Below are 23,568 nucleotides of genomic sequence, written 5' to 3' on the forward strand. Positions count from 1 at the left end.
ATGAAGCTACACTTCTGCTATCATAGAATGGTGGAGCTTTGAGCAGGAAGACACTGCATTGGTCATTATTCCTCTTCGCTTACTCGGTAATCGGGCCCAGGGGTGAGGAACCTTTGACCTCAAGGCCACCTGTGGTCAGGCTCTTCACCCCTGGGCTAGCCAAACAGCACTTCTCTCTATTCCATGAACACTGTGCCTTTGCCCTGGCCATCACATGACTAAAGTGCATTCCATTCTTAATTTAGACTTAGAGATTCTCTACTAACAGTATTCATATGACTCTAGGCTTGGGTTTGCTCGTCTGTAAAATATAGGGTTATTTCTAAGCCTCTGGATCTAAATGTTATAATTTTATGATTGCCCTGATCATTTACACATCACCCCTTCTGCAGGGGTCGGAATGGAATTATCTGACAGCCGCTTAAACTCTTTCACCAGCTCCTAATAGCTCAGACGACGAAGAGCCAACCTTCTTGCTTTCAGCAACAAGTGAAGAAGATCTCAACAAAGAATTGGCCACGTGGGGTTGACACCCACAGTTTAAGAAGCGCTAGAAGCCCTGCCAGGTATGTGTCAGGGTCCCTAGGCCTCTGACTACCAGTGCTCTGCAACTTCTGGCATGAACACGCTTAAGACAACAGGGAAGAGCTCATAGGGTAGTTTCTGTTGCTAACCTTGTGACGTCATATCCTTGCTGCACAGAACATTGGCAAATATGCCTTAAGGCTTCTAGTAGCTTTCAGAACAAGCCAGAGCAGAAGAATTTTCCCTGTGTGATGTGGCCATTGATACGGGGATTGACCCAACCAGCCTTCCCCGAGCTGCACTGCCCTGACATTGGAGAGATCTAGCCTAGCTCTTCCTGTTAATGTAGTTAGCCTTGAAGAGCCAGTTATTAAGAACTCTGGGCTGGAAGTCTCTGCTTTTACGGAATGGCTACAAGCAGCCTCGGATGGGAAGAAAGGCTGGTGTCCTCCTCAGGGTTACTGGAAGTACCTGCTGCCTACCTGTCCCACAAAACCATAATTCTTCACACTCTTCCTTAGATCTAAAATTGCCAACTAATGGATCTGTGAGCTCTGACAGGAGCCAAGGAGGTGGTAAGTCATACTGGCTAGCATTTATTTGGCAATTTAGGCTTGGTAAGCATTATACACACATACATATGAGCTCACCTACTTTCATTTGATCCTCACAACAGCCTTGTGAGATAAGTGCTATTATTATCCCCATTTTACAGATGAGGAAACTGAGGCCAGGAGAGAGTAAATGTGTTGCCTGGGGTCACACAGCTAATAGGTGTTCGAGGCAGGATTTGAACCCAGGTCTGTTCTGATTCCAAGTCTAATATTCTTTCTATCATGCTATATAGGCCTGTCCCTGGCCCCCTGTAGACCCCAAGATGGGGTTCGGAATGTAAAAATCTCTGCTTTGGTGGATTACTCTTTGGAGGGATTGGCTGCTCTATTGATGATGCGTTAGCCCTGGGTGAAAGGGGCTACTAACTTCCTGGAGTTCACTTTTACCTCCAGCCAAAGCTGTGGAAGGGATTTTAGTATTCTTTTGGCCTTCCTCTAGGGATATTGAAAGACAGGGTCAGGAGATATTACTGCTCTCTCCCCCAGCTGTAAAGTTCTACCCAGGCAAGGGGCCAGCCACCCAACAGAATGACTTGTCCATGGAAGGAAACAAGTCCCAGCAATCCCATGCTGCCCCAGTGGCTGTGGAAATAATAGAGAATCTTCCACTTGGGTCTAGACTCGTGACCCAGGAGACGAGGTCCCAGGAGGTCTGTGAATGGAAACAGGGTGAAGCTACGGGGGTCCGTTGGTCGGTGCTATACCGTTGGGCTGATGCATAACCTTCAGGAAAGGCCAAGTCCTTCTCCCAAAGTTGCCACGTGCTCAGCCCAGAGCTCATACGTGGGAGCCACAGCTGGCCCCAGACTCCGAATCAGACGCTTCTCTTCTTTCTCCTCCCAACATGAGTACCCTCAGACTGCTTTTAGTGCGGTCAAGGTAGAGAAGTGAGCCCTATTTTGGCGGTGTCCTAGGTCCAAGAGCCTTACTTCCAGCTGCACCTACTCACTAAATAGGTTCAGGATGGTGACCTCTCAGGAGTTCTTGGCTGAGAACCCAGTGAAGTCGTTGACCTGGCCTTCTGTCTCTCTCTTGCAGGAGTTTTGGTGCAATTTAAAAAATCAGTTAGGAATTACAACTATTGAGTCCAAAATGCCATCTCTACGCAGCACGAAGACTTCTTACCTTTGATAACCACCCCCATACTTTTTTATTTGCCAAATTGGAGAAACACTCATTTGAGTAGGAGTAAATGTCATCTATTAGGAAAGCAGGGAGGTTGCAGGCAGAATTATGTAGAACTGTGAAAAGAGTGGTAGATTTGGGAGTCAAGGGGTCTAGGTTCAAATCCTAACTCTGCCCCTTACTTGTTTGACCTTGAACATGTTACTAAATGACTTGGGAGCTCAGTTTGCTCATATGCAAAGTGGGGAGAGTAATGCCTATAGCATTTCTGTCATCGTTGTGGTGGGGCTCAAATGATTGCCTTGTGAATCATGAAGTACTGTATGTGTCCGCTGTTGCTATTTTTATGACTGATACACGGTACCAGGTTATGGAATGTACCTCTGAGGTTTTTTTTCTTGTGTATGTTTTCTTTTACAGCATGACTATTATGAATATGTTTTGCATGACTACATATGTGTAACCTATATGGAATCGCTTGCCTTCTCAGTGGGGTGGGGGGAGGGAGAAAGGGAGAGAATTTGGAACTCAGAGTTTTAAAAACAAATATTAAAAATTGTTTTTTACTGGGGAAAAATAAAATACTAAATAAAAGCTTAAGAATGAATAAAATAAATAAAATTTTTTAAAAATGTATCTCTGAACTTTAAGGCAATGTAGCCCTGTAGGTAGAACATTTAACCAAGAGGTAGGAGACCAACGTGCCAGTCCTGATTTTACGTGTGGATCACTATGTGTCCCCTTGGATAAGGAGCATGGTGCATGAAAAGAACATGACATTTAGATCAGTGGATCTGAATTCGAATTCCCTCTGTGCTACTTTTAGGCTGTGTGGACTTAGGCAAGTCACTCTGGGCCTCAGTCTTCCCTTCAGTAAAATGGCAGCCCCAAGGTCCCTTCCAGCTTTACATCTATTATCTTGTTGTCCATATAATCCTAAAGCTATTTACTTCTCTGTGGGTCATTGGGTCTAAATAATAACACCTGCTCCTGCATTCTCCTAAGGGATCGTTCTCACCTCCCAACTCTAGGTGATATAGGTGAGAACACTCCAGTGGTTATAGGGAAGGTGCTCCAGTAAGTCTGTCTTCAGCTTTATTACTAGACTTTCCTTAAAAATTGAGGGAGTATAAAGAAGACAGCCATGAGGCTCAACCTCATTCCAACCTTAGGAGACTGAGCTCAAGTTCAGATCAGAAGAGAAAAGAGACCTTTGAACCTCAAGTCTAAATCTGTGGAAACCTCCTTGAAATGACATTTACCACCTTCCAAAGTTGGGGAAAACAAAGGTAACTCACCTTCCCTTTCAATGTGCGATGCTCTAAGTGGCTTATTATAGTCAACCACTTCGACTTCATTAACTCCTTTGCAGTTGGCTTTATAGGCAGGCCTGTGGCTGAGGCCAGAGCCATCACAGACATCAGAAATAATTTTTTCTAGCTTAGTGAATTACTCCCAAATCTCAATGTCTCCATCCTTAGCCTCTTTCCAGTTTAACTCAGGACAGCAAAGCTTTCCACATGGGGAGAAAGGGGACAATTGGTACCATCATTTCTCCTCAACTCCTTTTGCTGCATTCATTTCTCAGAAAATATTTTTTTTAAAAAGAAGAATCCAAAAGCAAAGGAGTTTGGATTGAAGAAATTTGAGTAGAGCCCAAGGTCAGTGTGACCTCAGTTCTTTAGCTTGTAGGCCATCTTCAAATAGAAAACTAGCCATGTTTCTTTTGTTAGGAGATCCTTAGTGAAACACGTAGAAATTCAGGTTAGAACAAATTCTGTGAAATTCTGCTTCCAAAGGTGAACCATGTATTATTTGTCTGGACTATCACAGGCCCTCAATATCTAGTCAGTGGGTTTCTTGTAGTTGGGCCTAGGAACATTTTTTGGAATTGGATTGAATTATACCTCAGGATGAATTTACCAGTTTACTTTTATCTCTGTTAGACTAAGTTTCCTCCAACCCCAACTGGGAATGATAAAAGAGCTTTAAAAATACCTCAAAGACATTTTTATATTATATTGTAGTCTTCTTACAATTCATACAGGTCTTTCAAGATCTGGTTAAGTCATTTGTTAACAAATCTTCCAAATATCATAAAAACTGTTGAAAGATTTAACCTTGTCATTAGCTAAGACGAGTTCTTTCATTTAGATAAAGAAAGGAACAAAGAGAGAGAGAATGAGAGAGGGAGAAAAAGAGAAAAAGAAAAATAACAAGAGAGAAAAAAAGAAAGAAAAGAGAAAGAAAAAGATGGAAAGAAAGGAAGAGAGGAAAGAAAAAGAAAGAGGGAAAGAAAGAGAAAAAGAGAAGAGGTAAGGAAGGAAGAGAAGAAAGATCAAGCCTTATTTGGGGCTGATTAACTTCTTAATCCTCAAAATTAAATTGTATTTAGTGTACCTTTAGTATTGGGTATTTTTTAAAAAGTTGTAATTCTTTGACCATTAGAAATCCTTGTGGGGAATATTTGGTAACTTTCAATAGAGGGAGAAGAAGGAAGAAAAATAAAATAATAAGAATGAGCCCCAAGAAAAAATAAGGGCCACTGCCAAGGGGTAGAACTCCTGGGACAGCTAGAGGACACCTAGAATGTCAGCACCTCTTCCTCTCCTACTTCATCAATTTTTTTTTGTTATTTGCTTCGTATTTGTAATACTATTTTGTACATACTTTGCTATGCATATGCTGTTTCCCCTTAGTAAAAGGTAATCTCCTTGAGATCAGGCAGGGATTGTTTCCTTTTGACACTCCAACTTTGAGTTGAAATGATTCCTCCTTCTTTCCCCTCCTCCCTTCCCCCCTTTACCATTTTAGAATGTAATGTCCTTGCATGTAGGGACTGTTTCATTTATCCTATTTGCATCCCTAACGATGAGCACTGTTCCTGGAACATAGTAGTTGCTTAATAATTGCTAGATGGATTTAGATCAGATTAGGAAACCCACAGTTTTGTGTTTTGTTTTTGTTTTTTGTTTTTCCCAGAGAAAATAAGGAGAGATTTGCAATCAGGTGGGTACTACTGCCTTTTTAGGAACCTATCAGGACCAAGATACCTCTAATTAATAATCAATCAGTAGGAATTGAATAAGTCCCCACTAGTTCTAGGCACTGAAGGATATAAATACTAGACAGTCCATGCCTTAAGCAGTTTATATTCTGTTAAAATTGGTGGTACGCCTAATAAATGGTGCCAGGGGCGAGGTTAAGGAGGGAGGGAGAAATGACTGAATCCCTTTTCTTTCCCCTCTGTGCCTTCCATTCTTCAAGGGACCCAAAGTCCTGGATCCTCCCTAGGCATATGAACTGGATGCTACTTCTTGATTAAATAAAAAAGGTCATGAGACATTTCCTCTATTTATAGGCAACAAATAAAGGAACACTATAGCTTCCAGAGAAGCATCATCTCTTACAGTTATTTTAGTTAGGTTCACAATGAATATTCCCTCAATGTTTGGTTGGCAAGTGTCTTAAGTACATGGACTTTGAACAGACTCACCCTTGAATTTGTGACAACCCACTTCCATTTACATATTTATGTAAAACTTTTCCTACTTTCATCTTGTTTGATTAAATAAGAAAATTGAATTCCCATTAATGTTAGGTAAAAGTCCTGTATGTGATGTGCTAAACTGGGGAGAAGAGAAGGTGATGGCAGGAGAGGGGGTGTTGGGAAGGGGATGTGAAGGGCTATTTTGTCCTGCTTGGACCTCAGAGGGCAGAACTAGAAGCAATGGGAGGATTGCCTATTGGCACATCTAGGCCTGATGGAATAAAAAAAAGCTGCTTCATTGACAGAGCTATTTAAAAAAGAAATGGGCTGCTTTGACAGGTAGTGGGTCCTTGCTCATTTCCTCTTTCCCTTCTTCCCCATGGCAGGTAAAAGGATCCTAGGCTTGCATATACAGGGGATCTTAGAGGTCATTTAGTCCAAACCTCTGATTTTGCAGATGAGGAAACTGAGGCCCAGGAACTTGAGGAAACTTGCTTGAGGTCACACAAGTAGTGAATATCAGCAAAGACCACTTGTTCGGATGTTATAGAAGGAATTCCTGCTTAGGTAAGAGCTGTACCCTCCATCAGCCCCATTTGTTTTTAAGATTTTTTGATTCCGTGATACTGTGACATGTCCCTGACTTTCCCCCCATGTCCCATGTCTTCAAAGTCTCCACAAGGGACAACTGGCTGAACCTGCTTGTGGTTTTTACAACTTTCAACAGAAAACTCCTTTTTTGCACATCCTTTTTCATTGTTTTATTTTGTGACAATGTTTAATTCACATTGGTTGGTGCAAGAACTCCATGCAAAATATATTGGCACACACTCCTAATAAACGGCACGACATTCCACTTCTGAGTTAATAAATAGAAACTTTTTCTTAAAAAATTCAAAAGCAAAGGCATTTGGGATGAAATAAAATTGTAAAAGCTAGATTCTAGCACATCACTACAGACACAAATCACTCTGTTGCTAAAGTTAATATTTAGAAATGTTAAACAGATGTCTACTCTAAGGAGACAAAGATTTCAAATCCAAAGTATACTGCCTTATGTTGACTCAGAAGTGTGGTTCCGTACTCTAGGCATTCATGCAATTAACCGTAAGTAAGAGATAACCTCAAACAAAACATTGTACCTAATTCATGACCCCTGAAGGACTAAACTTTACGAGACTTCCTTTTTCTGTCAACTTTAGAATTGTGTGTCTGTGTGTGTGTGATCTAAACAGTCTACAGCAACCTAAAAGTAACAGCAAAACTGATTTCCCCAAGTTCCCTTTTCAGGCTTTTCATTTTCCTTGTCAATTTTCACGAAAAAGGGACCAAAATAAAACCTTCAAATGGGCGCTAATATTCTTTAGCTGTAAGGAACATGGGTTTCCTCTTGTCTTCTCCCCTTGAAACTGGGCACTAGGAAATTTGTTAAAGGATGGAAAATGGGCTAAGGGTGGTGTAGTGAAAAGAACACTGGATTTAGGGTCCAAAGAAGGAGCATGGCACATTGGAAAGAGTGCTAGATTTGGAATCTGAAAACTTGGGTTCAAATTCTGACTCTGGCACTTACTACCTATGTGAGCTTGTGAAAATCCTTATTGAAACATGATCCTCAATGATCCTTATTGAAGAGGCTGAAATCAATGACCTCTAGAATCCCTTTCAATTTGGAATCTACAACTATACGTCTCAGAAAATCTGAGTTTACATCTTGGCTCCACCACATAGGTGGACATCTTTTGGGTATGTCACTTTGTCACTTTGGGCTTCAGTTTACTTATCTGTAAAATCAGTGGCTGGACTAAATCATCTTGAATGTTCTTCCCAGCTAGAAATTCTAAATCTAACATTTGGTGGTAGCCTGACAGATATGTCTGGATGTTTTCAGAATTTCTTTGTCCTTGCCTGTTAGATTTTTAAAGAAGGTGACAGTTTGGTGTATGGTTGTTGGTGTCTACCCGTAAAAAATAACTAGACGACCTTTCTCCCTAATCTGAAAAGTAGTACATCAGTGTACAAAACAGATATGCCAACTCAGGGCTCTAGTCTCTATATGTTGTTGTTGGGTTTTTTTTAGGGGGGGGTGAGGCAATCAAGGTTAAGTGACTTGCCCAGGGTCACACAGCTAGTGTCAAGTGTCTGAGGTTGGATTTGAACTCAGGTCTTTCTGACTCCATCCAAGGCCAGAGCTCTATCCACTGCACCACCTAGCAGCCCCTATATTTATTCTATATGGAGGAGAATGGATGGTTTCATGGAGGTCCACAGAAATAAGGTTTAAAATCCGTGACATTTGTTAGCACCCTCAATTTACATTCTTAAGGCGCTTTCCCCTACAAGTATCAGTTTCCAGGAGAGAACTGGAACTTCTTCATTATCCTACAATATATGAAATGGTCAAAAAGGGAAGGAAAAAATCCTGAAAAGGAAGGATGCAGGAATTAGTGGTAGGATGCAAAAAAAAGTCCACCTGATCATGCTTAAGGGAGAGAAATCACCATTCAACCTCGAACTATACCTTGTCAATGAGTAAAATAATATTGCTTACTAAAAAGGAATGAAAAAACAAAAACGTCATACTCAGAAATCACACTTCTTTCTTACTTCTACTCACTGAAATAGCCTAAAAATGACTGCTTTGCATATTAGCTCATCACTGACATTATTTAAGGAATTTGGACAATCTCAAAGGCAACCTCAATAAATACTTGCTATATTGACTAGCTAGGTTAAGTTTAAATTTTTTCTAGCACAACTCAAAGCAGAAAACATCATAAAAGTGTTAGCCAGCAAGATAGATGAGCAATTCAGTAAATATTGTCCTATTCTTTCTTCTTATCAGCCGACAAAACCATAGGCTAAAGAATGTATCCCATGTAGGGGAACTAATCACAGTGGTACCAGATATAACTGTGAAACACCACCAGTCCATGACCTTTGCCCTCCATCTTCAATGAATTTGGCAGAAATTAAGGCTCCCCTCACCCTATGTGCTGGGCAATCCCTTCTGCTACCCTATTTATTTTTACATTCCATCTTTGCTCCTTCCCAGTACTGATGTATCAAGGTTGGTTCTCTCGCCCTGACAAGGGGGTCTGATAAAGACTTCAATCAGTGGCCATTTGAAGAACCATGGGTGTGGAGACCCAGGAATATCATCATTCCAAGAAAGCTCTCAAAACAGACACAACATTGAAATACTACACAAAGTCCTCTCCATCCCCTTACTCTTCCACCAAAGAACAAATTTGGGGGACACCCATGCCATTTTTCCATCCCAATTTGAATACGAGATGGGTACTTGATGGACACTGGGCATCTAAGACTGAAAGAGATGAGCTGAAGAACCTAATTTTTCTTAACTTTGTGCTGAGTAGAGGAATGTCTCTACTTGCTTTATCCTTTTCAATGTCCCAGTCTCTCCTAGAATATGACCCCTTTCTTTTGACTTGGCACTCAATTTTTAAAAATTCTTGATGACCCTTTATGGTATGGAGAATGCTTCAGGGTGATTTATTTAAAGGCCTCTAGTTTGATGCTTTGGGAGTTAGCACCATTGTATTAATAATGGAATAATGCTTCCTTTTTTGGTGAGGAATGCCTGGATCTATCTTACTTTACAAACTACCAGCTCCAGGCCTAAAAATATGCTACAACTGGAACTTTTTTTGGCATATGACTTTTTGTTTTTCTTTCTGCCAGCTGTAGCTACAGACTAGAGGGCTCTTCAAAAGGATTCTGGGCTCTCGTTAAATACCAGCAAAGGAATGACCAGAACTCTAACGGCTACTTTGCTGAGCTTATTCAAGAGCATATTTGTATTTCTTAGGAAAAGTTGCTTTTAGTTTCATACTCTGGAGTGCTCACAATTGTGTCCTCAGCTTTGGAAGTACCATTCCAGTCTTGGATTAATTACCGGCTCCTTGAGGGAAAGACTTGGGTTGGCTTCTGGCAAATCATGTTCTTGTGTACAGAAGAAGGACTAAAATTCAAAAGATCTCAGGGGCTTCCTAGCTCCTCTCCCTCCCCTACAGAAAGAAAAGTTTTCCATTGTGATTTATCCTTTTTTGTAGTTAACAGGGATGGCCATCGAGTTTCCTCCGATGCCAGGGGCTTCTAACTTCTTTTAGATATTGACGGCGTGAGCATGTTTCTTGCATAGTGGCTTATCTTTCTTGGAGTAGAAGGGTTGTCCCTCCAAATTCACATGACAGACCTGGAAGAATGGTGAAAATGTGAGAAAGACAGGTCACAGAAACAACAAAATCACAAAGAAATTCATTGAATGGGAGCAGTGGTGTCCCGGTGGATGTTTAACAACTAACTGGAAAAATGTACTGCGTCACACACTTTTATGTTTAATGTGCAAGATTCATATTTTCTCCATTGCTTTCCTAAGTCCAGACAAGCAGCAAAACAATAAATTAAGCCCTCATTTGTAGTATTTGTCTATGTTGAATTTTTAATGATCGACTTTCATGATCGGCATTATTCATGATTAGCAGGTTCCAGCTGGCTCCAGCACCACTCCTGAATAGGGACTGGATGCTTGTGTGTCTGTTAATGTCCTAGGAAAATATTATGAGTCAATTGTGTCCTTCTCTTATTTAAAAACCTTCCGTGGCTCCCTATTGACCCTAGAGTATTTCAGGCCTTTCTCGGTCTGGTTCCAATCTACCTTTCCAAGTTTGTTTCCTATTATTCCCTTTTATATTCTTTACTTTCTACAAACTGGCCTATGAGCTATTTCCTGAATGTGACATCCCATCTACTGCCCCTGTACAGGCTGTTCCTTAGGCCTAGATTCCTCTCTCATCCCCATTTCTCAGAATTCTTATCTTCCTTTAAGGTTCAGCTCCAGTATCATCTCTTCTGAGACAATGATAAAAGTGATAAATGATGGAATAATAATAATAATAAAAATATGTATAAATAAATAATAAAATGAGATGATAAAAGTGATAAATGGTTAAATAAGAATAATAAACATATAAATAAACAATAAGATGATAAGATGATAAAAGGGATACTCTTTGCTTGCCCACCCCCCCAACTCCCCAGTTGTCTCCCCTTTCCATCCACTCCCATTATGCTATCAGTAAAATGCAAACTACTTGAAGTCAAGAACTATGTTTTTGGTCTTTGTATGGTAGGATACCTGAGCGCCTTGCATACAGTAGACCTTTGTTTTTTGAAAATCAATCAATCAACAAGCAATTATTAAACTCCTACTATGTGCTAGGCACTGTGCTATATAGTAAGGATGCAGATACAAAAGTGAAACTGTTCCTGCTCTCAAGAAACTTACATTCTTTCTGTGGGAGATGCTATGTACATAGATAGACATATACATGTAATATTTGCATATATGCACACATATTCACACATGGTAATATCCATGTGCCATATATATATGGCAATTTATATAATCTGCCTAAGCCTCAGTTGTCTCATCTGTAATAATATTTCACTACTTTCCTCCTGAGAATTTTATGAGTTTCAAATGAATTAACGTATGTCAAGCACTAAAAAATTTAATATTTTTTGGTTTTGTTTTTTGAAAAAGTTTGGGTTTTTTGTCCCTCTTCTCTCAAATTACCTTGCATTTACTTTGTCTGAGAGTCAAAGTGGTTCAGTGGATAGAAGGCCAGCCTTGAAGTCAGATAGTCTTGGGTTCAAAACTCTAACCCATCCTGGCTGTGTGACTCTGGGCAAATCACTTTACCTCTCTGTGTTCTCAAGAACTAAGACTGAAGTTGTACAGAAATTGCCAACTTGTATTGGTAGAGGGAGTTTTACCAATGAAATCATAATTCTGATTTATTAAAAAGCTTATGTATGTATATATAAATATGTGTCTATATGTAGTATATGTGTGCATACACACGATTACATGTTTGTATGATTTCACTTGTGTATGAATGCTTTATATTAATATATAGATAGATAGATAGATAGATAGATAGATAGATAGATAGATAGATATACAAAAAATATAATTTATCCCTAGTGCTCAGCAAGGATCATGTAGATGCTTAAGAAATGCTTGTTGATTTGACCACATTTTCTCTGGCTGTCTTCCATGCTTAGAAAGCTGATTCTCCTGATCTGACCTACTGGCCTCCCTAGTTTCCTTTAAGTCCCAGCTAAAATCTCTCTTTGTACAGGAAGCCTTCCAGAACCTCTCTCAATTACAATATCTTCCCTCTTTTGATTGTTTTCTATTAACCCTGTATATAGCTTGCTTTGTATGTATTTGTTTGCATGGTGTCTCCCCCATTAGATTGTAAGCACCTAGAGGGCAGGGTCTGTCTTTTTCCTCTTTTTGTATCCCCTGAGCTTACCACTGTGCTTGGTACATAGTAGACGCTTAATGAATGTTTATTGAATGAATGGAAGCAACGGACACAGAGCTAGTAAGATCACACAGCTAGTAAGCAACAGAGCTGGAATTTAAACCTGAGTCTTTTCCACCATACTGCTCTTCTAACCCCAAGAATCTCAGACTCTACCTTTCCCAGCTGTTGTGAACTAAGTTGATCTCTCCCTAGCCTATCATGGTTACATTGTCTCATACTAGTCTAATGTGTAAAGTTTGATCCACAAGTAAGACTCGAGTTCCTTGAGGCCAGGGATGTGTGTGTATTCTGTTGCCCCAGAAGACTAACTTACTGACATTTGAAAGTGTGAACTCCAGCCTGGATTGTTTCTTCATGGGACAGCTGCTAAAGGCAGCCAGAACTCATTAAAAAGTCAAGTTTCTAAGGAATACTCCCCACTACCCAGGAACTGATATGATCAATGGACTTGAGGGTCTCTGAGTTGCCTCAATAAGAGAAGGACCAGAATGTAAGAATCCTGGGGAGGACCAGGGGCAGCTTCGCTTCAGCCGGGACATTAAGACCAGGAGGAGCCTGTTCCTGCTAGTGCTGCTGTCTCAGCAGCCAAGGAAGGAGTTAGCTAATATAACATCTCATCTCTGCTGGAGCACCTGTGGGCTGCTATGGTAACAGGTAAACATAAACATTTGGGGAGAGATAACAAGCTTACAATGCCAGGCTGAGCCAGCCATATTGCTCAAGAGATCAGGCCTCCAATGGAAGTCAACTTTAAAGGACACATGGGAAATCCTGAAGATTCACAGGCTTGACCTGTCACTTCTGTGACTGAGAAGGTTCAGGGATTTCTTATTGCTTCTGGTCCAGGCGAAAATAGAAGCTCCCGTTTGATGAATGGAGCCTTCACCATACCTCACCTTCCTTTCTGGGCTTAATGAATTTTCCTCCTCCTCCCATGCTGTCTGTGTCAGCCAAAATGGGCCACTCTTTCCCCTGATTCCATCCCATAAGATTATAAATTCAGAACTGGGAAGGACCTTGGAGATTTCTCATCCAGTTCCCTTATTTTGTGGGTAAGGAAACTGAGGCACCATGAGGTGAAATGCCTTGCCCCAGGCTACACAGGGGATAAATGGCAAAGCTAAGATTCTAACCCAGGTCCCCTGCTTTCCAATGGGAAGCTGACTTAGGCAAGTACCTGTGTGGCCTTGAGGAAGTCACTGAAACTTCCTAGGACCAGGTTTCCTTCTCTGTAAAATGAGGGGGTTGAGCTAGTTGGCATCTGAGCACCTGCCCCCTCTAGATCGATGATTCTATGAAATTCATCATTCTTTTCCCTGCCTTCCCACCCCCAAGCCTTTGTACAGAGTGCCTCAGGTGCCTGGGATGCCTTTCCTCCTCAGTGTTACTGCTCAGAATCTGCAGTTCCTGTAAGACTCAGGTCCAGTGACATCTCTCTTTCCTCCCCCTCATAATTCTGGAAATACATTGGACTGGCTTATCTATGCTGGTATTTTTCTTCGATAGAATACAAAATCTTTATGGCTCCAGTGTCTAGCACAGTATCTGACATTTAGTAGGCAGCTTACAAATATTTGATGAATATATGAACTAATGACCTAGAGAATGTCCATTTTTACAGTCTGTTTACAGCTCTAATGGAAGTTAAATGGGCTGTGTATAAAGCTTCTCCTCCTGCCTTAAGCCAACTATACGTGTGACTGAGTGCTAAAGGGGCCCATCTCACAGAGGAAATGCCATCAAATCCTCTGGAAGTCATGCAAGTGAGACAAGTAAACATGTTTGAGTGCTGAATTTGGAGTAATGAGTCCTGAGTTCGAATCCAAACTCTGTCATTTACCTGTGTGACCTTGAGAAAGTTTCTTTGGGCCTCGTTCTCCTCCTCTGTAACATCTCCTCTTGGACAAGAGGACCTCCAAGGCCCCTTTCAGCCCTATCTATAATCCTGTGGTCACAGCTTGGTACAAACTCCCATCTGATGCAGGAGTCCCCTAATCCAGCCTCCGTCTCCTGCCGGTGATGGGCAAATGACTGTCTCATTAAGCTGCAGCTAGAGCAGATTTGGGGGCTGCTAAATGGTGCAATGGATAGAGTGTAGGGCCTAGAGTCAGGAAGACTCATCTTCCTGAGTTCTAATCTGGCCTCAGATACTTATTAGCTATGTGACCCCGAGCAAGTTACTTCACCCTGTTTGCCTCAGTTTCCTCATCTGTAAAATGAGGATCATAATAGCACCTGCTTCCCAGGATTGTTGTGAGAAACAAATGAGATAATAATTGGAAAGTACTTAGCACTGTACCTGACACATAGTAGGTGCTTGTTGACCTTTCTTTACACTCTCAAGCTTGCTTGAATTGTGTACAGGTAGAAAATTAGCCTACTTGGAAATTGGAAAGGACTTTGTAAATATCCTGTTTATACACTGGAGAACTCGGTTGGGAGTTAAACGCTCAGGGCCTCTGAGGAAAAAGTCAATAGTAACAAGAATAACAACCTAGGCTTCATAGGCCCTTTCATGTGTAAACATTAGAAGCATTGGGTTTCTTTTTCTTCTTCATAATAACCTTAAAGGATGGCAGTGCAAAATTATTATGCCCATGCTATTGATGAGAAGACAGAGGCTCAGTGAGGTTCAGTGGCTTTCCCATAGTCACACAGCTAGTAGGGTCTTAGCAGGCTCTGGGTCCAATATCGGCCCATTCTACCACACTCACCCTAGTAGCACCACCCCTAAGCAGGGGTAGGGAACCCGCACGAGGCCTCAAGGCTGCAGGTTCTCCACCTCTGATAGTGCTTTCAAATGTAGGCAACTTCATATTGGAGCCATGACTCAGCATCCAGGAGAATTTCCCACTTCTTATTGAATCGACTGAAGGTTAGCAAGCTTCTTGTAACAAAGTTCTTGTTAAAATGCTTCAAGTGGCATTTCATTCAGCTCAAAAATACTCTCATTTCTAGTTCCTTCCCTTGAACTTGCCACAAGAAAATTCCAGCCTCAAGTTTAAATGGGGGAAGGGAGAGTAGGGAAAAGAATAAACATTTATTAGGCAATTACTGTATATTTGGTACCGTACTAAGTGCTTTAAGAATCGTATCTCATTTGATTCTGTGAAGTAGGTGCTATTGTGATCCCCTTTTTACAGTTGTGGAAACTGAGGCAGACAAAGGTTAAGTGACTTGTCTAAAGTCACAGAACTAGTAAGTACCTGTGGCTGGACTTGAACTCAGTTCTTCCTGATTCTAGGCCCAGTTCTCTATCTCCTGCTCCTCTCTAGCTGTTCATAATTCTCAGAGGTGGAGAAGACATTAGAGATTATCCAATCATGTTCTCTCATTTTATAAATGAGAACATTGAGGTTCATAGGGATTGGTTGACTTGTCCAAGGTCATACAGCTAATGAGCTGATCAGAATTAGAGGATTGGGCCCGTGAAGAGCTACTGCACTTCTGGCCTGGGTATGATAAGGAGACCCAGGAAAGAAAAAAAGAAGGAAAGAAGGAAAGAAAGAAAGAAAGAAAGAGAAAGAAAGAAAGAAAGAAAGAAAGAAAGAAAGAAAGAAAGAAAGAAAGAAAGAAAGAAAGAAAGAAAGAAAGAAAGAAAGAAAGAAAGAAAGAAATTACAGGTGGCTAATGGACAGTCCTGTGCTCATCTCCTGACTTGCCCTGTATCGAGAACAGAGCTGACACTAGTAAACAGAAATCCGCCTTTCCCAAGTGAGGGACCATGATGATTAGTCAACAAAGTCTCATTTGGTTTTTGTGATTTGCACTGGAAATAAAAAAAGAATGAACAATTTTTGTAAATAAAACCAATGAGGGGCAGCTAGGTGGCATAGAGGATAGAACATGGTCCCTGAAGTCAGGAGGACCTGAGTTCAAATCTGACCTCAGACCAAACACTTGACACTTACTAGCTATGTGACCTTGGGCAAGTCACTTAACCCCAATTGCCTAAAAACAAACAAACAAGTGAAAAAAAACCCCAATAGCTTTCTTCCATTATTCAGTGCTCAGTTCCCTGGCTGTCCCCTCCCGATTTTGATTCCCTCTGCTTTCAGAGGGACAGTGTGATGTTGGCAGAGTCTAAGTCACGTAAGGGAAAACCTACAGCGCAGATGAAGCAAGTGTCATGCCAAGTGTGGCCCAGGGCCTCAATGAACTTGTCTCCAGCTTCCACAGGGAAGTCACAGCCATGACACTTGGTGCTGAACAAATTGATGTAATCTGAAAAGAAACAAACATACACACTGAGACCCCAACATCTGAGAAGGATCCGGGAAAGATGGCAAATGGAGCTATGAAAAGAAGATGGATTTGGAAGCAGTTCAAACCCTAACTATGCCACTTCCTTTTTGTGTGACCGTAAGCAAGTCACTCAACCTCTAGGGGCCTGAGCTTCTTCATTCATCTGTTAAATAAAGAGGTAAGCTCAGATGACCTCTAAAGTCCCTTCTAATTGTATATCTATGACTTTAAGGGATGTGTTGGGAGTGAGGAGGCATCTCAACTTAAGTCTATAAAAAGCTAAGACAAAGTCTCAATTCACTGAAAACCATAGTCTTAGGAAGGTAGCATCGTATAGTGTTAAGAGAGTGTTGTGTTTGGAGTTAGAGCACTTGAGTTCTAATCCTGATTCTCCTCTTTACTACCTTGTGATCTTGGATAAATTATTAATCTCTGGACTTTGTTTCCTCATTTGTAAAACAAAGAGAAGAGTTGGACTAGATGAACTCTAAGGTTCCAGCTCATAACCCATGATTCAATGTAGCTAGATGTCTGCTGTCATATGGACAAGAAATCTGTTGAATAATTTATTTTTTTAACTGTTGAGTTGCTTTGGCCTAGACATAGACTTTGAACTTCTATAAGTACATCTTAGTTTGAAATTTGGCATGATATTGTCATTAAATGTCATTCAATACTGATATCCCTCTTCCCTTCTGTCACTTCTCTTATCTTCTCCAAACAAAAACAGTTTCTCAATCTGGATAAGAATGTATGTGCTCATTGAGAAGATTCAGGGCATTCAGAGTTATGGGGTTATAATGAGTGAAAAATATACATTTTGTATTCTCTCTCCCTAAAAACTTCCAAAGGGATTAAAAATGTCCAGAATGGAAGATAGAAAGTAAATAGCAGAATTGAGGTCATGAGCTGAAGTATATCTCTGTAATTTCTTTCCAGTGGTCCTAATTCCATCCTTTGGATCTGTGTGGAATGTCTTCTCTTACTTCCACATGGTAATCCTTCAAATACTTGCAGACGGGTCTCATGTCCCATCTCCCTTTTCTCTCCCCACTCCAAGTCTTCTCTTTTTCAGGCCAAACATCCCCAGTTCCTTCCCTGATAACTTATCTCCCAGGTCCTTCAACATCCAGATTGCCTTCCTCTTGACATTTTCCCAGTTCTCATTGTTCCTTTGAAAATGTGCACATGTCCCAGATGCTCCTCTGGAGTTTGTGATCCACTGAAATCCCAATGTATTTTTTTCATATCAACTGATGTTAAACTAGACTTGTGCCTTCTTGTGTTTGTACAATTGAAATTTTTGACCAAAGTAGCAGACTTTCAATTCATCCCTATTAAATTTCTCCAGTAGTTACAGTCCATCACTCCATTCTGTCGGATCTTTTGCATTATGCTATCTGACATATTAGTTCTCCTTCCTGCCTTCATGTTATCTGCTCATTGGATAAGTGTACTTTTTGTGACTTCATTCAGGTCATTTATGGGCATTCTGGGAAGATGGTGGAGTCCATCAGAAATCGACTACATTTTGAATAGGACACAGTTATGTGGATGCTTTGTGGCATGACATTAGAAACCTGGATTGGCCAACAATGTAGGGGTTAGGTGAATGTGTGCTTAGTTGAATAGCTGTGCCTAAAATTTTGTTTAAATTTTGATTAAATTTTGATTAAAAAACTGGTGTCAGTCTGAAAGGTTACTATATAATCATAAATATATAGCTGGAAGGGAATCTCAGATTCCAGCTGGTCCAACCTTCTATTCTACCCTCCCCCCCAATCTTGCCCCAAAGCAAGAGTTTCACAGAAACGGGAGCTCAGAACCAAAGATGTAACATGACTTGTCCAGAGTCATAAAGCCCTGAAAACTATAATGTTTGTAGTCAATTATCAGTACTAAAGCTTTGTTCATATGTGAAATACCAATGTAAGGGGTAGCTAACAATTGATCTGACGTTGGAAGACACTAAGGATTCTATGAGGCTGAGGAGGGGATTCATTTCAAACATGGACACCATGTAACAACCTGGAGACAATCAATGGGATTTTGTGTAAGAGGAACAGTTGATAGGTCAGTATGGCTGACTGGACTGACAAGTGCATAATGATATGGAATAAAAGTGGAAAATAGAAGACAACCATATTGAGGAGAACTTTAAGTTCCAGGCAAGGACTTTTCACGTTAACCAAGGGGCAATGGGGTGCCACTGAGGATTTGTGAGTGGGTGTGAGATCACTTGGCGAGATCTGTGTTTTAGGAATGCCAGCTTAACAGTTATGTAGATGACGGATTGGAAAGGGAGAGGCTGGGAGCAAGGATATCAATCAGGAAATTATTGAGACAGTACAGGGAAGGGAGTGATATAGGATTACCTAGACCAGAGGATGTATGAGTGGGGAGAAGTAAACTGATGAGAAAGATGTCCTGGGAGGAAAATCAGCAAGGCTTGGATGCTGATAGGGGCCAGAGAAAGAAGGAGAGGGAAGGGTTAAGTGGGTGAATCTGAGGAATGGGAAGGACAGTGGAGCTACCCTCTAGAGAGGGAGAGAAGTTTGAAAGAGCCTGTTGCCTGCTTCCTGGAATGGAGGGCCGTTTGGCGAAATGTTTAATGAAAAGCATTCTCAGTTTGGAGTTAGTGTACTTGGGTTTCAAGCCCGGCATGGCTACATTTACCGTAACTTGTATGACTCCACTCACAGATCTTTCCTGAGCTATGATGCTCTGTCTTTTAAGCACTGCGCTGGTGGATCTAAACATTCCCACACATCTCCCCCATACCTTTCTCACAGTAGGGCTCCCCATCCTCCATGTGGAAGAGACTATTGCCGAAAGGCTTCCTACAGGCTGCACAGACAAAGCAAGTGGTGTGCCAAGTCTGCCTCAGAGCGTGCATCACTTCCTGGGAAAAGAAAAGGAAAAAAAAGGAAAACAAAGAAGGAAAAGAGGGCATCAGCTGACTGACCTCAGCTCCACCTCTGGCAGAACAGAGATGACGGCTTGCTAGGAACAGTTTAACACAGAATGCCCTAGACCTAATGCAATTTCTCTCCCTGGAAGAGAAAGGTCCTGCACCAAGCTGATTCAGAGAAACTATGTCCCTGGGGCCTCTAACAGCCTTCTCTTCTGGGACAGCTTCATTCCTGGGAAATGGAGTGATTTTTTCTTTCTTTCTTTCTTGCCTAACAGAAGAAAGTGTGTTTGGATTGCTGGGTAAAAGGAGAGGGGTCATCAGGTCCAGAGCCCTGGACTGGACTTCCTGAATCTGGGAAATGGTACAGCTGCTTTTCCAGATGCAAAAAAGTGGTGGGTTGGAGCAGGAGTAGAGAGTTGTGGATGGGTCCTGGAAATCCCCCAGAATAAGAGCTGGATGCAAAGTTGACTTTGTGACTTACTCCCATGATCTTGGTATTGCACTTGGCACACAGTGGGGCAAAGAACTGCTCATAGCAGCGCTCACAGTACACATTATTCTGCTCCTCCACGAAGCACACGTCGGCTAGAGAGGTCTTACAGTAGGCACAGTTGAACTCTTCTGGGTGCCAGGAGCGACCCATAGCAACCAGGAAGGGACCCCTAGGGAGAGAGGAGACAGGATGAAAGGAGTTCCTATGACGACAAAGACAAACATCGCTGGAGTTTGACAGGCTGGAACAATGAGCCAAATCAAAGATGATTTGATAAAGCTTTGCAATAAATGGATAACCCTCCACCGGGGTTCAAAGACTCAGTCTCCCAACTGCAGGAGGCAGGAGACAATAGTTTCCATGAAAAAAAAAAGATCTAGGGTTTCAGTGGAATGCAAGCTTAATATGTGTGATGGTAGTCAATAAAGTAAATGCAGTTTTAGGCTACCTTAAGAGAGGAACAGCAGCCAGGACTAGAGAGAAGAGTCGTGCCCCCTTCCCCTTCCTCCCTCCATATTCATCTTTGGTCAGTCTCCATCTGGAGTCTTGTGTTCAGTTCTGGGCACCACAGTTTAGAAAATCAGTCGCTCAGGAAACTTTATTAAGCACCAGCTGTGTGCTAGGCATTATGCTAAGTACTAGATACTGCTCAACTGGAGAGAGTTCAGAGGAAGACAGTGAGGATGGTGAGGGGTATAGGACCGTGCTATATCAGGCTTAGTCAGAGGAACTAGGGACATTTACCTGGCAGAAGTGAAGACTTACCTGCCATGTAATAATTGCCTTCAAGACATAGCACAGCAGGGTAGAACTAGAAATGACTAGAAGAAATCATAGAGAGGCAAATTTCCTTTCAAAGTAAGGGGAAAGTTTTTAATAATTAAAACAATCCAAAATGGGAGAAGACTGCCTCAAATGAGATAATATTTTATAAAGCACTTAGCACAGTGCTTGGCACACAGTAGGTGCTTAATAAATGTTTGCTTCCTTCCCTTCGGGAGGTGGTGCCTTCCTCATCAATAGGGGTCATTGAGCAAAGGCTGATGACCCCTTGTCAGGGATTTGTAGAGGTCAGGTATAGGTTGGACTGAAAGATCTCTGAGATTCCCTTGGCTCCAGAGCTTCTGGGATGATGCCTTGAATGACCCAAAGGGATGGGTGTTACCATGGGCACCCTTTACCAAGAAATGAGCAGCTCCCTAAGAGCACCACGGCAAGGCCACTTGCCTTGGGAGCACCCAAGGCTCAGAATGAACACGTATCTGTGTTGGCTGAACACCTCCAAGTGAGGTTTGATGTCCATGATGACCACAGAGCTTCTCCTTAGTGACAGAGTTTGCAGGCCAACATGGCGGAGTGGCTGGAGACCTGGGTTCAAGTCCTGGCTGGGTGCCTGACTAGCATTGTGACCTTGTCTGAAGCTCTTAACTTCCCTGCCAGTTTGTTCACCTAGAGAGGAGGGGGTTAGACAAAATGGTTTCTAAGGTCCCTTCCAACTCTAGATTCTATGATATAGATATAGAGAGACAAAGGAAAGAGGGTGCTACCAGCACAGAGGGGAAGAAGAACCTACATGGGAAGAGGAGAGGGCCCTCTTCCCATGGCTCCTCGGGTCTCTCTGTGAGCCAGGGCCCCTTTCCCACTTCTCCAACCCCAAGGGCCCATGACTGTACCGGATGATGCTGTTACAGTGTCCGCAATGAGGAGTCCGGTTGCTGGCTGGAAAGCGCTCAGCCCTCTGGATGGTACCTCGGGCTAATGTGGGTACCTGGGTGCCAGCAGGAGTATAGCCTGGTGATGGGACCGGAGCACCCCGAGGAAGAATCTGCTTGCTGATCGAGGTGGTGGTCTTCCCAGGGGAGAACTTTTGAGAGAAGTTGTCATCAGTCACCCATGGTGGGCGGCTGGCTGGCTCCGCTAGGCTGGAGCTGTAGGCTGCCGATGGGGCTGGGCTGTATGGGGAAGGGTTATAGGAAGGAGCTGGGGACGGGGTGTAGGCTGGGGCCGGAGATGGAGTGTACGCAGGGGCTGGGCTGTAGGTTGCTCCTGGAGCTGGGCTGTAATTGGTGGCTGGTGCTGGGCTATAGCTGCTTGCTGGTACTGTAATCCCAAAGCATAAAAAGAAGAAAAAAGGAAGGGGTCAGGAAGCTGTGGACTTTCCCTACATGGAGATGCACATCATTCCCATCTCTCACATTCACTAGTCTTGTGGGGCCCAGCCCTCTGACCACAAACTGTAGGTTGCTGATGGGGCTGGGCAACATGAGAAAGGGCTGTGGGATGGGAACAGCGATAGGGTGTAGGCTGATGCAAAGGTGTCCTGGAGAATGAGGCCTGTTCCTTACAGCTGAAGTACTAGAAAAAGTGGTATTTTAAGAATTCTCATTCAAAACAGTGAATTTCTTTTCCCAAATCTTAGCTTATTGATATCTTGATTTTTTTTTATCATGTTCATTTCCGAATATATCTCTCGTCTCTCTCCTACTCAGAAAGCTACCTCTTATAATAAAGATTTTTGAAAGGGATTAAAAACATTTGAACAAAACCCATCAGAACATCAATCTTCTTTTACGTTACATGAAATATTCTGCACCTGTGATCCTCCACTCCTGCAGGAAGAAGAAGGTCTTAGCAGGCTGGAAAGCTGGAAGCTACCTCGAAGGGCCTGTCCAGTTTAACCCCTTCATTTTACAGACTGAAAAACGGAGACCCAGAGAGGCTGAATAACTCACCCAAGGTCACAAAGGTAGCAAGTAGCAGAGATGAGATTTGAACTCAGGACCTCTGACAGTGTTCTTTCCATTACACATTCTCTGGGGCCAAATTTGAGTTATTATAATTATGCAGAAATTTTAAAAAATTGGTGTTCTGGGGAAATATTTTGAAAACATTCTTTAAAGGAACTCTCCAATAAGCTGTGCTCCCCATATTTGGAGTGTGGTTAAGAGACAAGGCAGTGACAAAAGAGTTAGCTATCTGGAATTCAGAGATGAGATCCGAAGAAAAAAAATAATTGCTAGCATTTATGTAGCACCTACTATGTGCAAGGCACTGTGCTAGGTACTTTACAGATATCTCATTTGAAATGTCACAATGATCAGGAGGGAGGTGCTGTTATTATCTCCATTTTAAGTATGAGAAACTGAGACCAAGAGACAAAGTGACTTGCCTAGGGTCATATTGGAAGTAAGTATCAGAGGCTGAATTTGAACCCAGGTCTTCCTGATTCCAGGCCCAGCGCTATCTCTCACCTGTCTGCCTAAAACTGACACCAGCGAATAATATACATAACTGAACAGGCTTAAATTTACTCCATTTCTCCCAAATGAGAAATACTGTGGTTGGGGGGCTAGCAGAAAGATGTGTGGGATCTGGGGAAATTGTAATAGAGGACATTTGAATAGTGTCTACGCAAATTACTTTCACATCCTCCCAAAGCCCCCTGAGATAGAAAGTGAAAATGGTATTAGCCCCATTTTAGAGGTGAAGGCTGAGGCTCAGAGGCAGCTTTCTCAAGGTAGGGGCAAGTCATGGCAGATCCAGGTACCACAATGTCTATTCCAGGTGCTTTCCCCAGACCCCCACTCTATCTTCTCCAGGTGGTTAGAGGGAGGCAAAGAGAATCAAAGCCTTCTGGAGTCCCTAACTGAATTCCCAGGAACCATTCACTCCCTGGCATTCCTATTACTGAGCTGTGGGGGCCAGAAAGCAGCTAAAAAGCAGGCCCCTTCTGGACCAGGACCAGATCCAGACACAGACCCAACAAGAGACAGTAGGAAGAGAGTACATGAGTTTATTCCCCA

General features: G+C 42.2%; 1 protein-coding gene across 3 annotated transcripts in view; it reads right to left on the reverse strand.

The window, feature by feature from the left end:
• Positions 1 to 6,500: 6,500 nt before the first annotated feature.
• Positions 6,501 to 23,568, reverse strand: part of LDB3 (LIM domain binding 3) — a 115,814-nt gene continuing 98,746 nt past the window's right edge. For all 3 annotated transcript variants that reach the window (XM_020994604.2, XM_020994602.2, XM_020994601.2), the window contains 5 exons: positions 21,439 to 21,865; positions 19,754 to 19,934; positions 19,140 to 19,260; positions 16,222 to 16,337; positions 6,501 to 9,970 (listed from right to left, as the gene is read on the reverse strand). In XM_020994604.2, the coding sequence (XP_020850263.1) occupies positions 9,881 to 9,970; positions 16,222 to 16,337; positions 19,140 to 19,260; positions 19,754 to 19,934; positions 21,439 to 21,865 (935 nt within the window). In that variant the 3' untranslated portion in view covers positions 6,501 to 9,880. The remainder of the gene's footprint in view (positions 9,971 to 16,221; positions 16,338 to 19,139; positions 19,261 to 19,753; positions 19,935 to 21,438; positions 21,866 to 23,568) is intronic.

This window comes from Phascolarctos cinereus, unplaced genomic scaffold (assembly GCF_003287225.1).
Source record: "Phascolarctos cinereus isolate Bilbo 61053 unplaced genomic scaffold, phaCin_HiC Scaffold_3;HRSCAF=262, whole genome shotgun sequence".
NCBI classification, from domain to species: Eukaryota; Metazoa; Chordata; class Mammalia; order Diprotodontia; family Phascolarctidae; genus Phascolarctos; species Phascolarctos cinereus.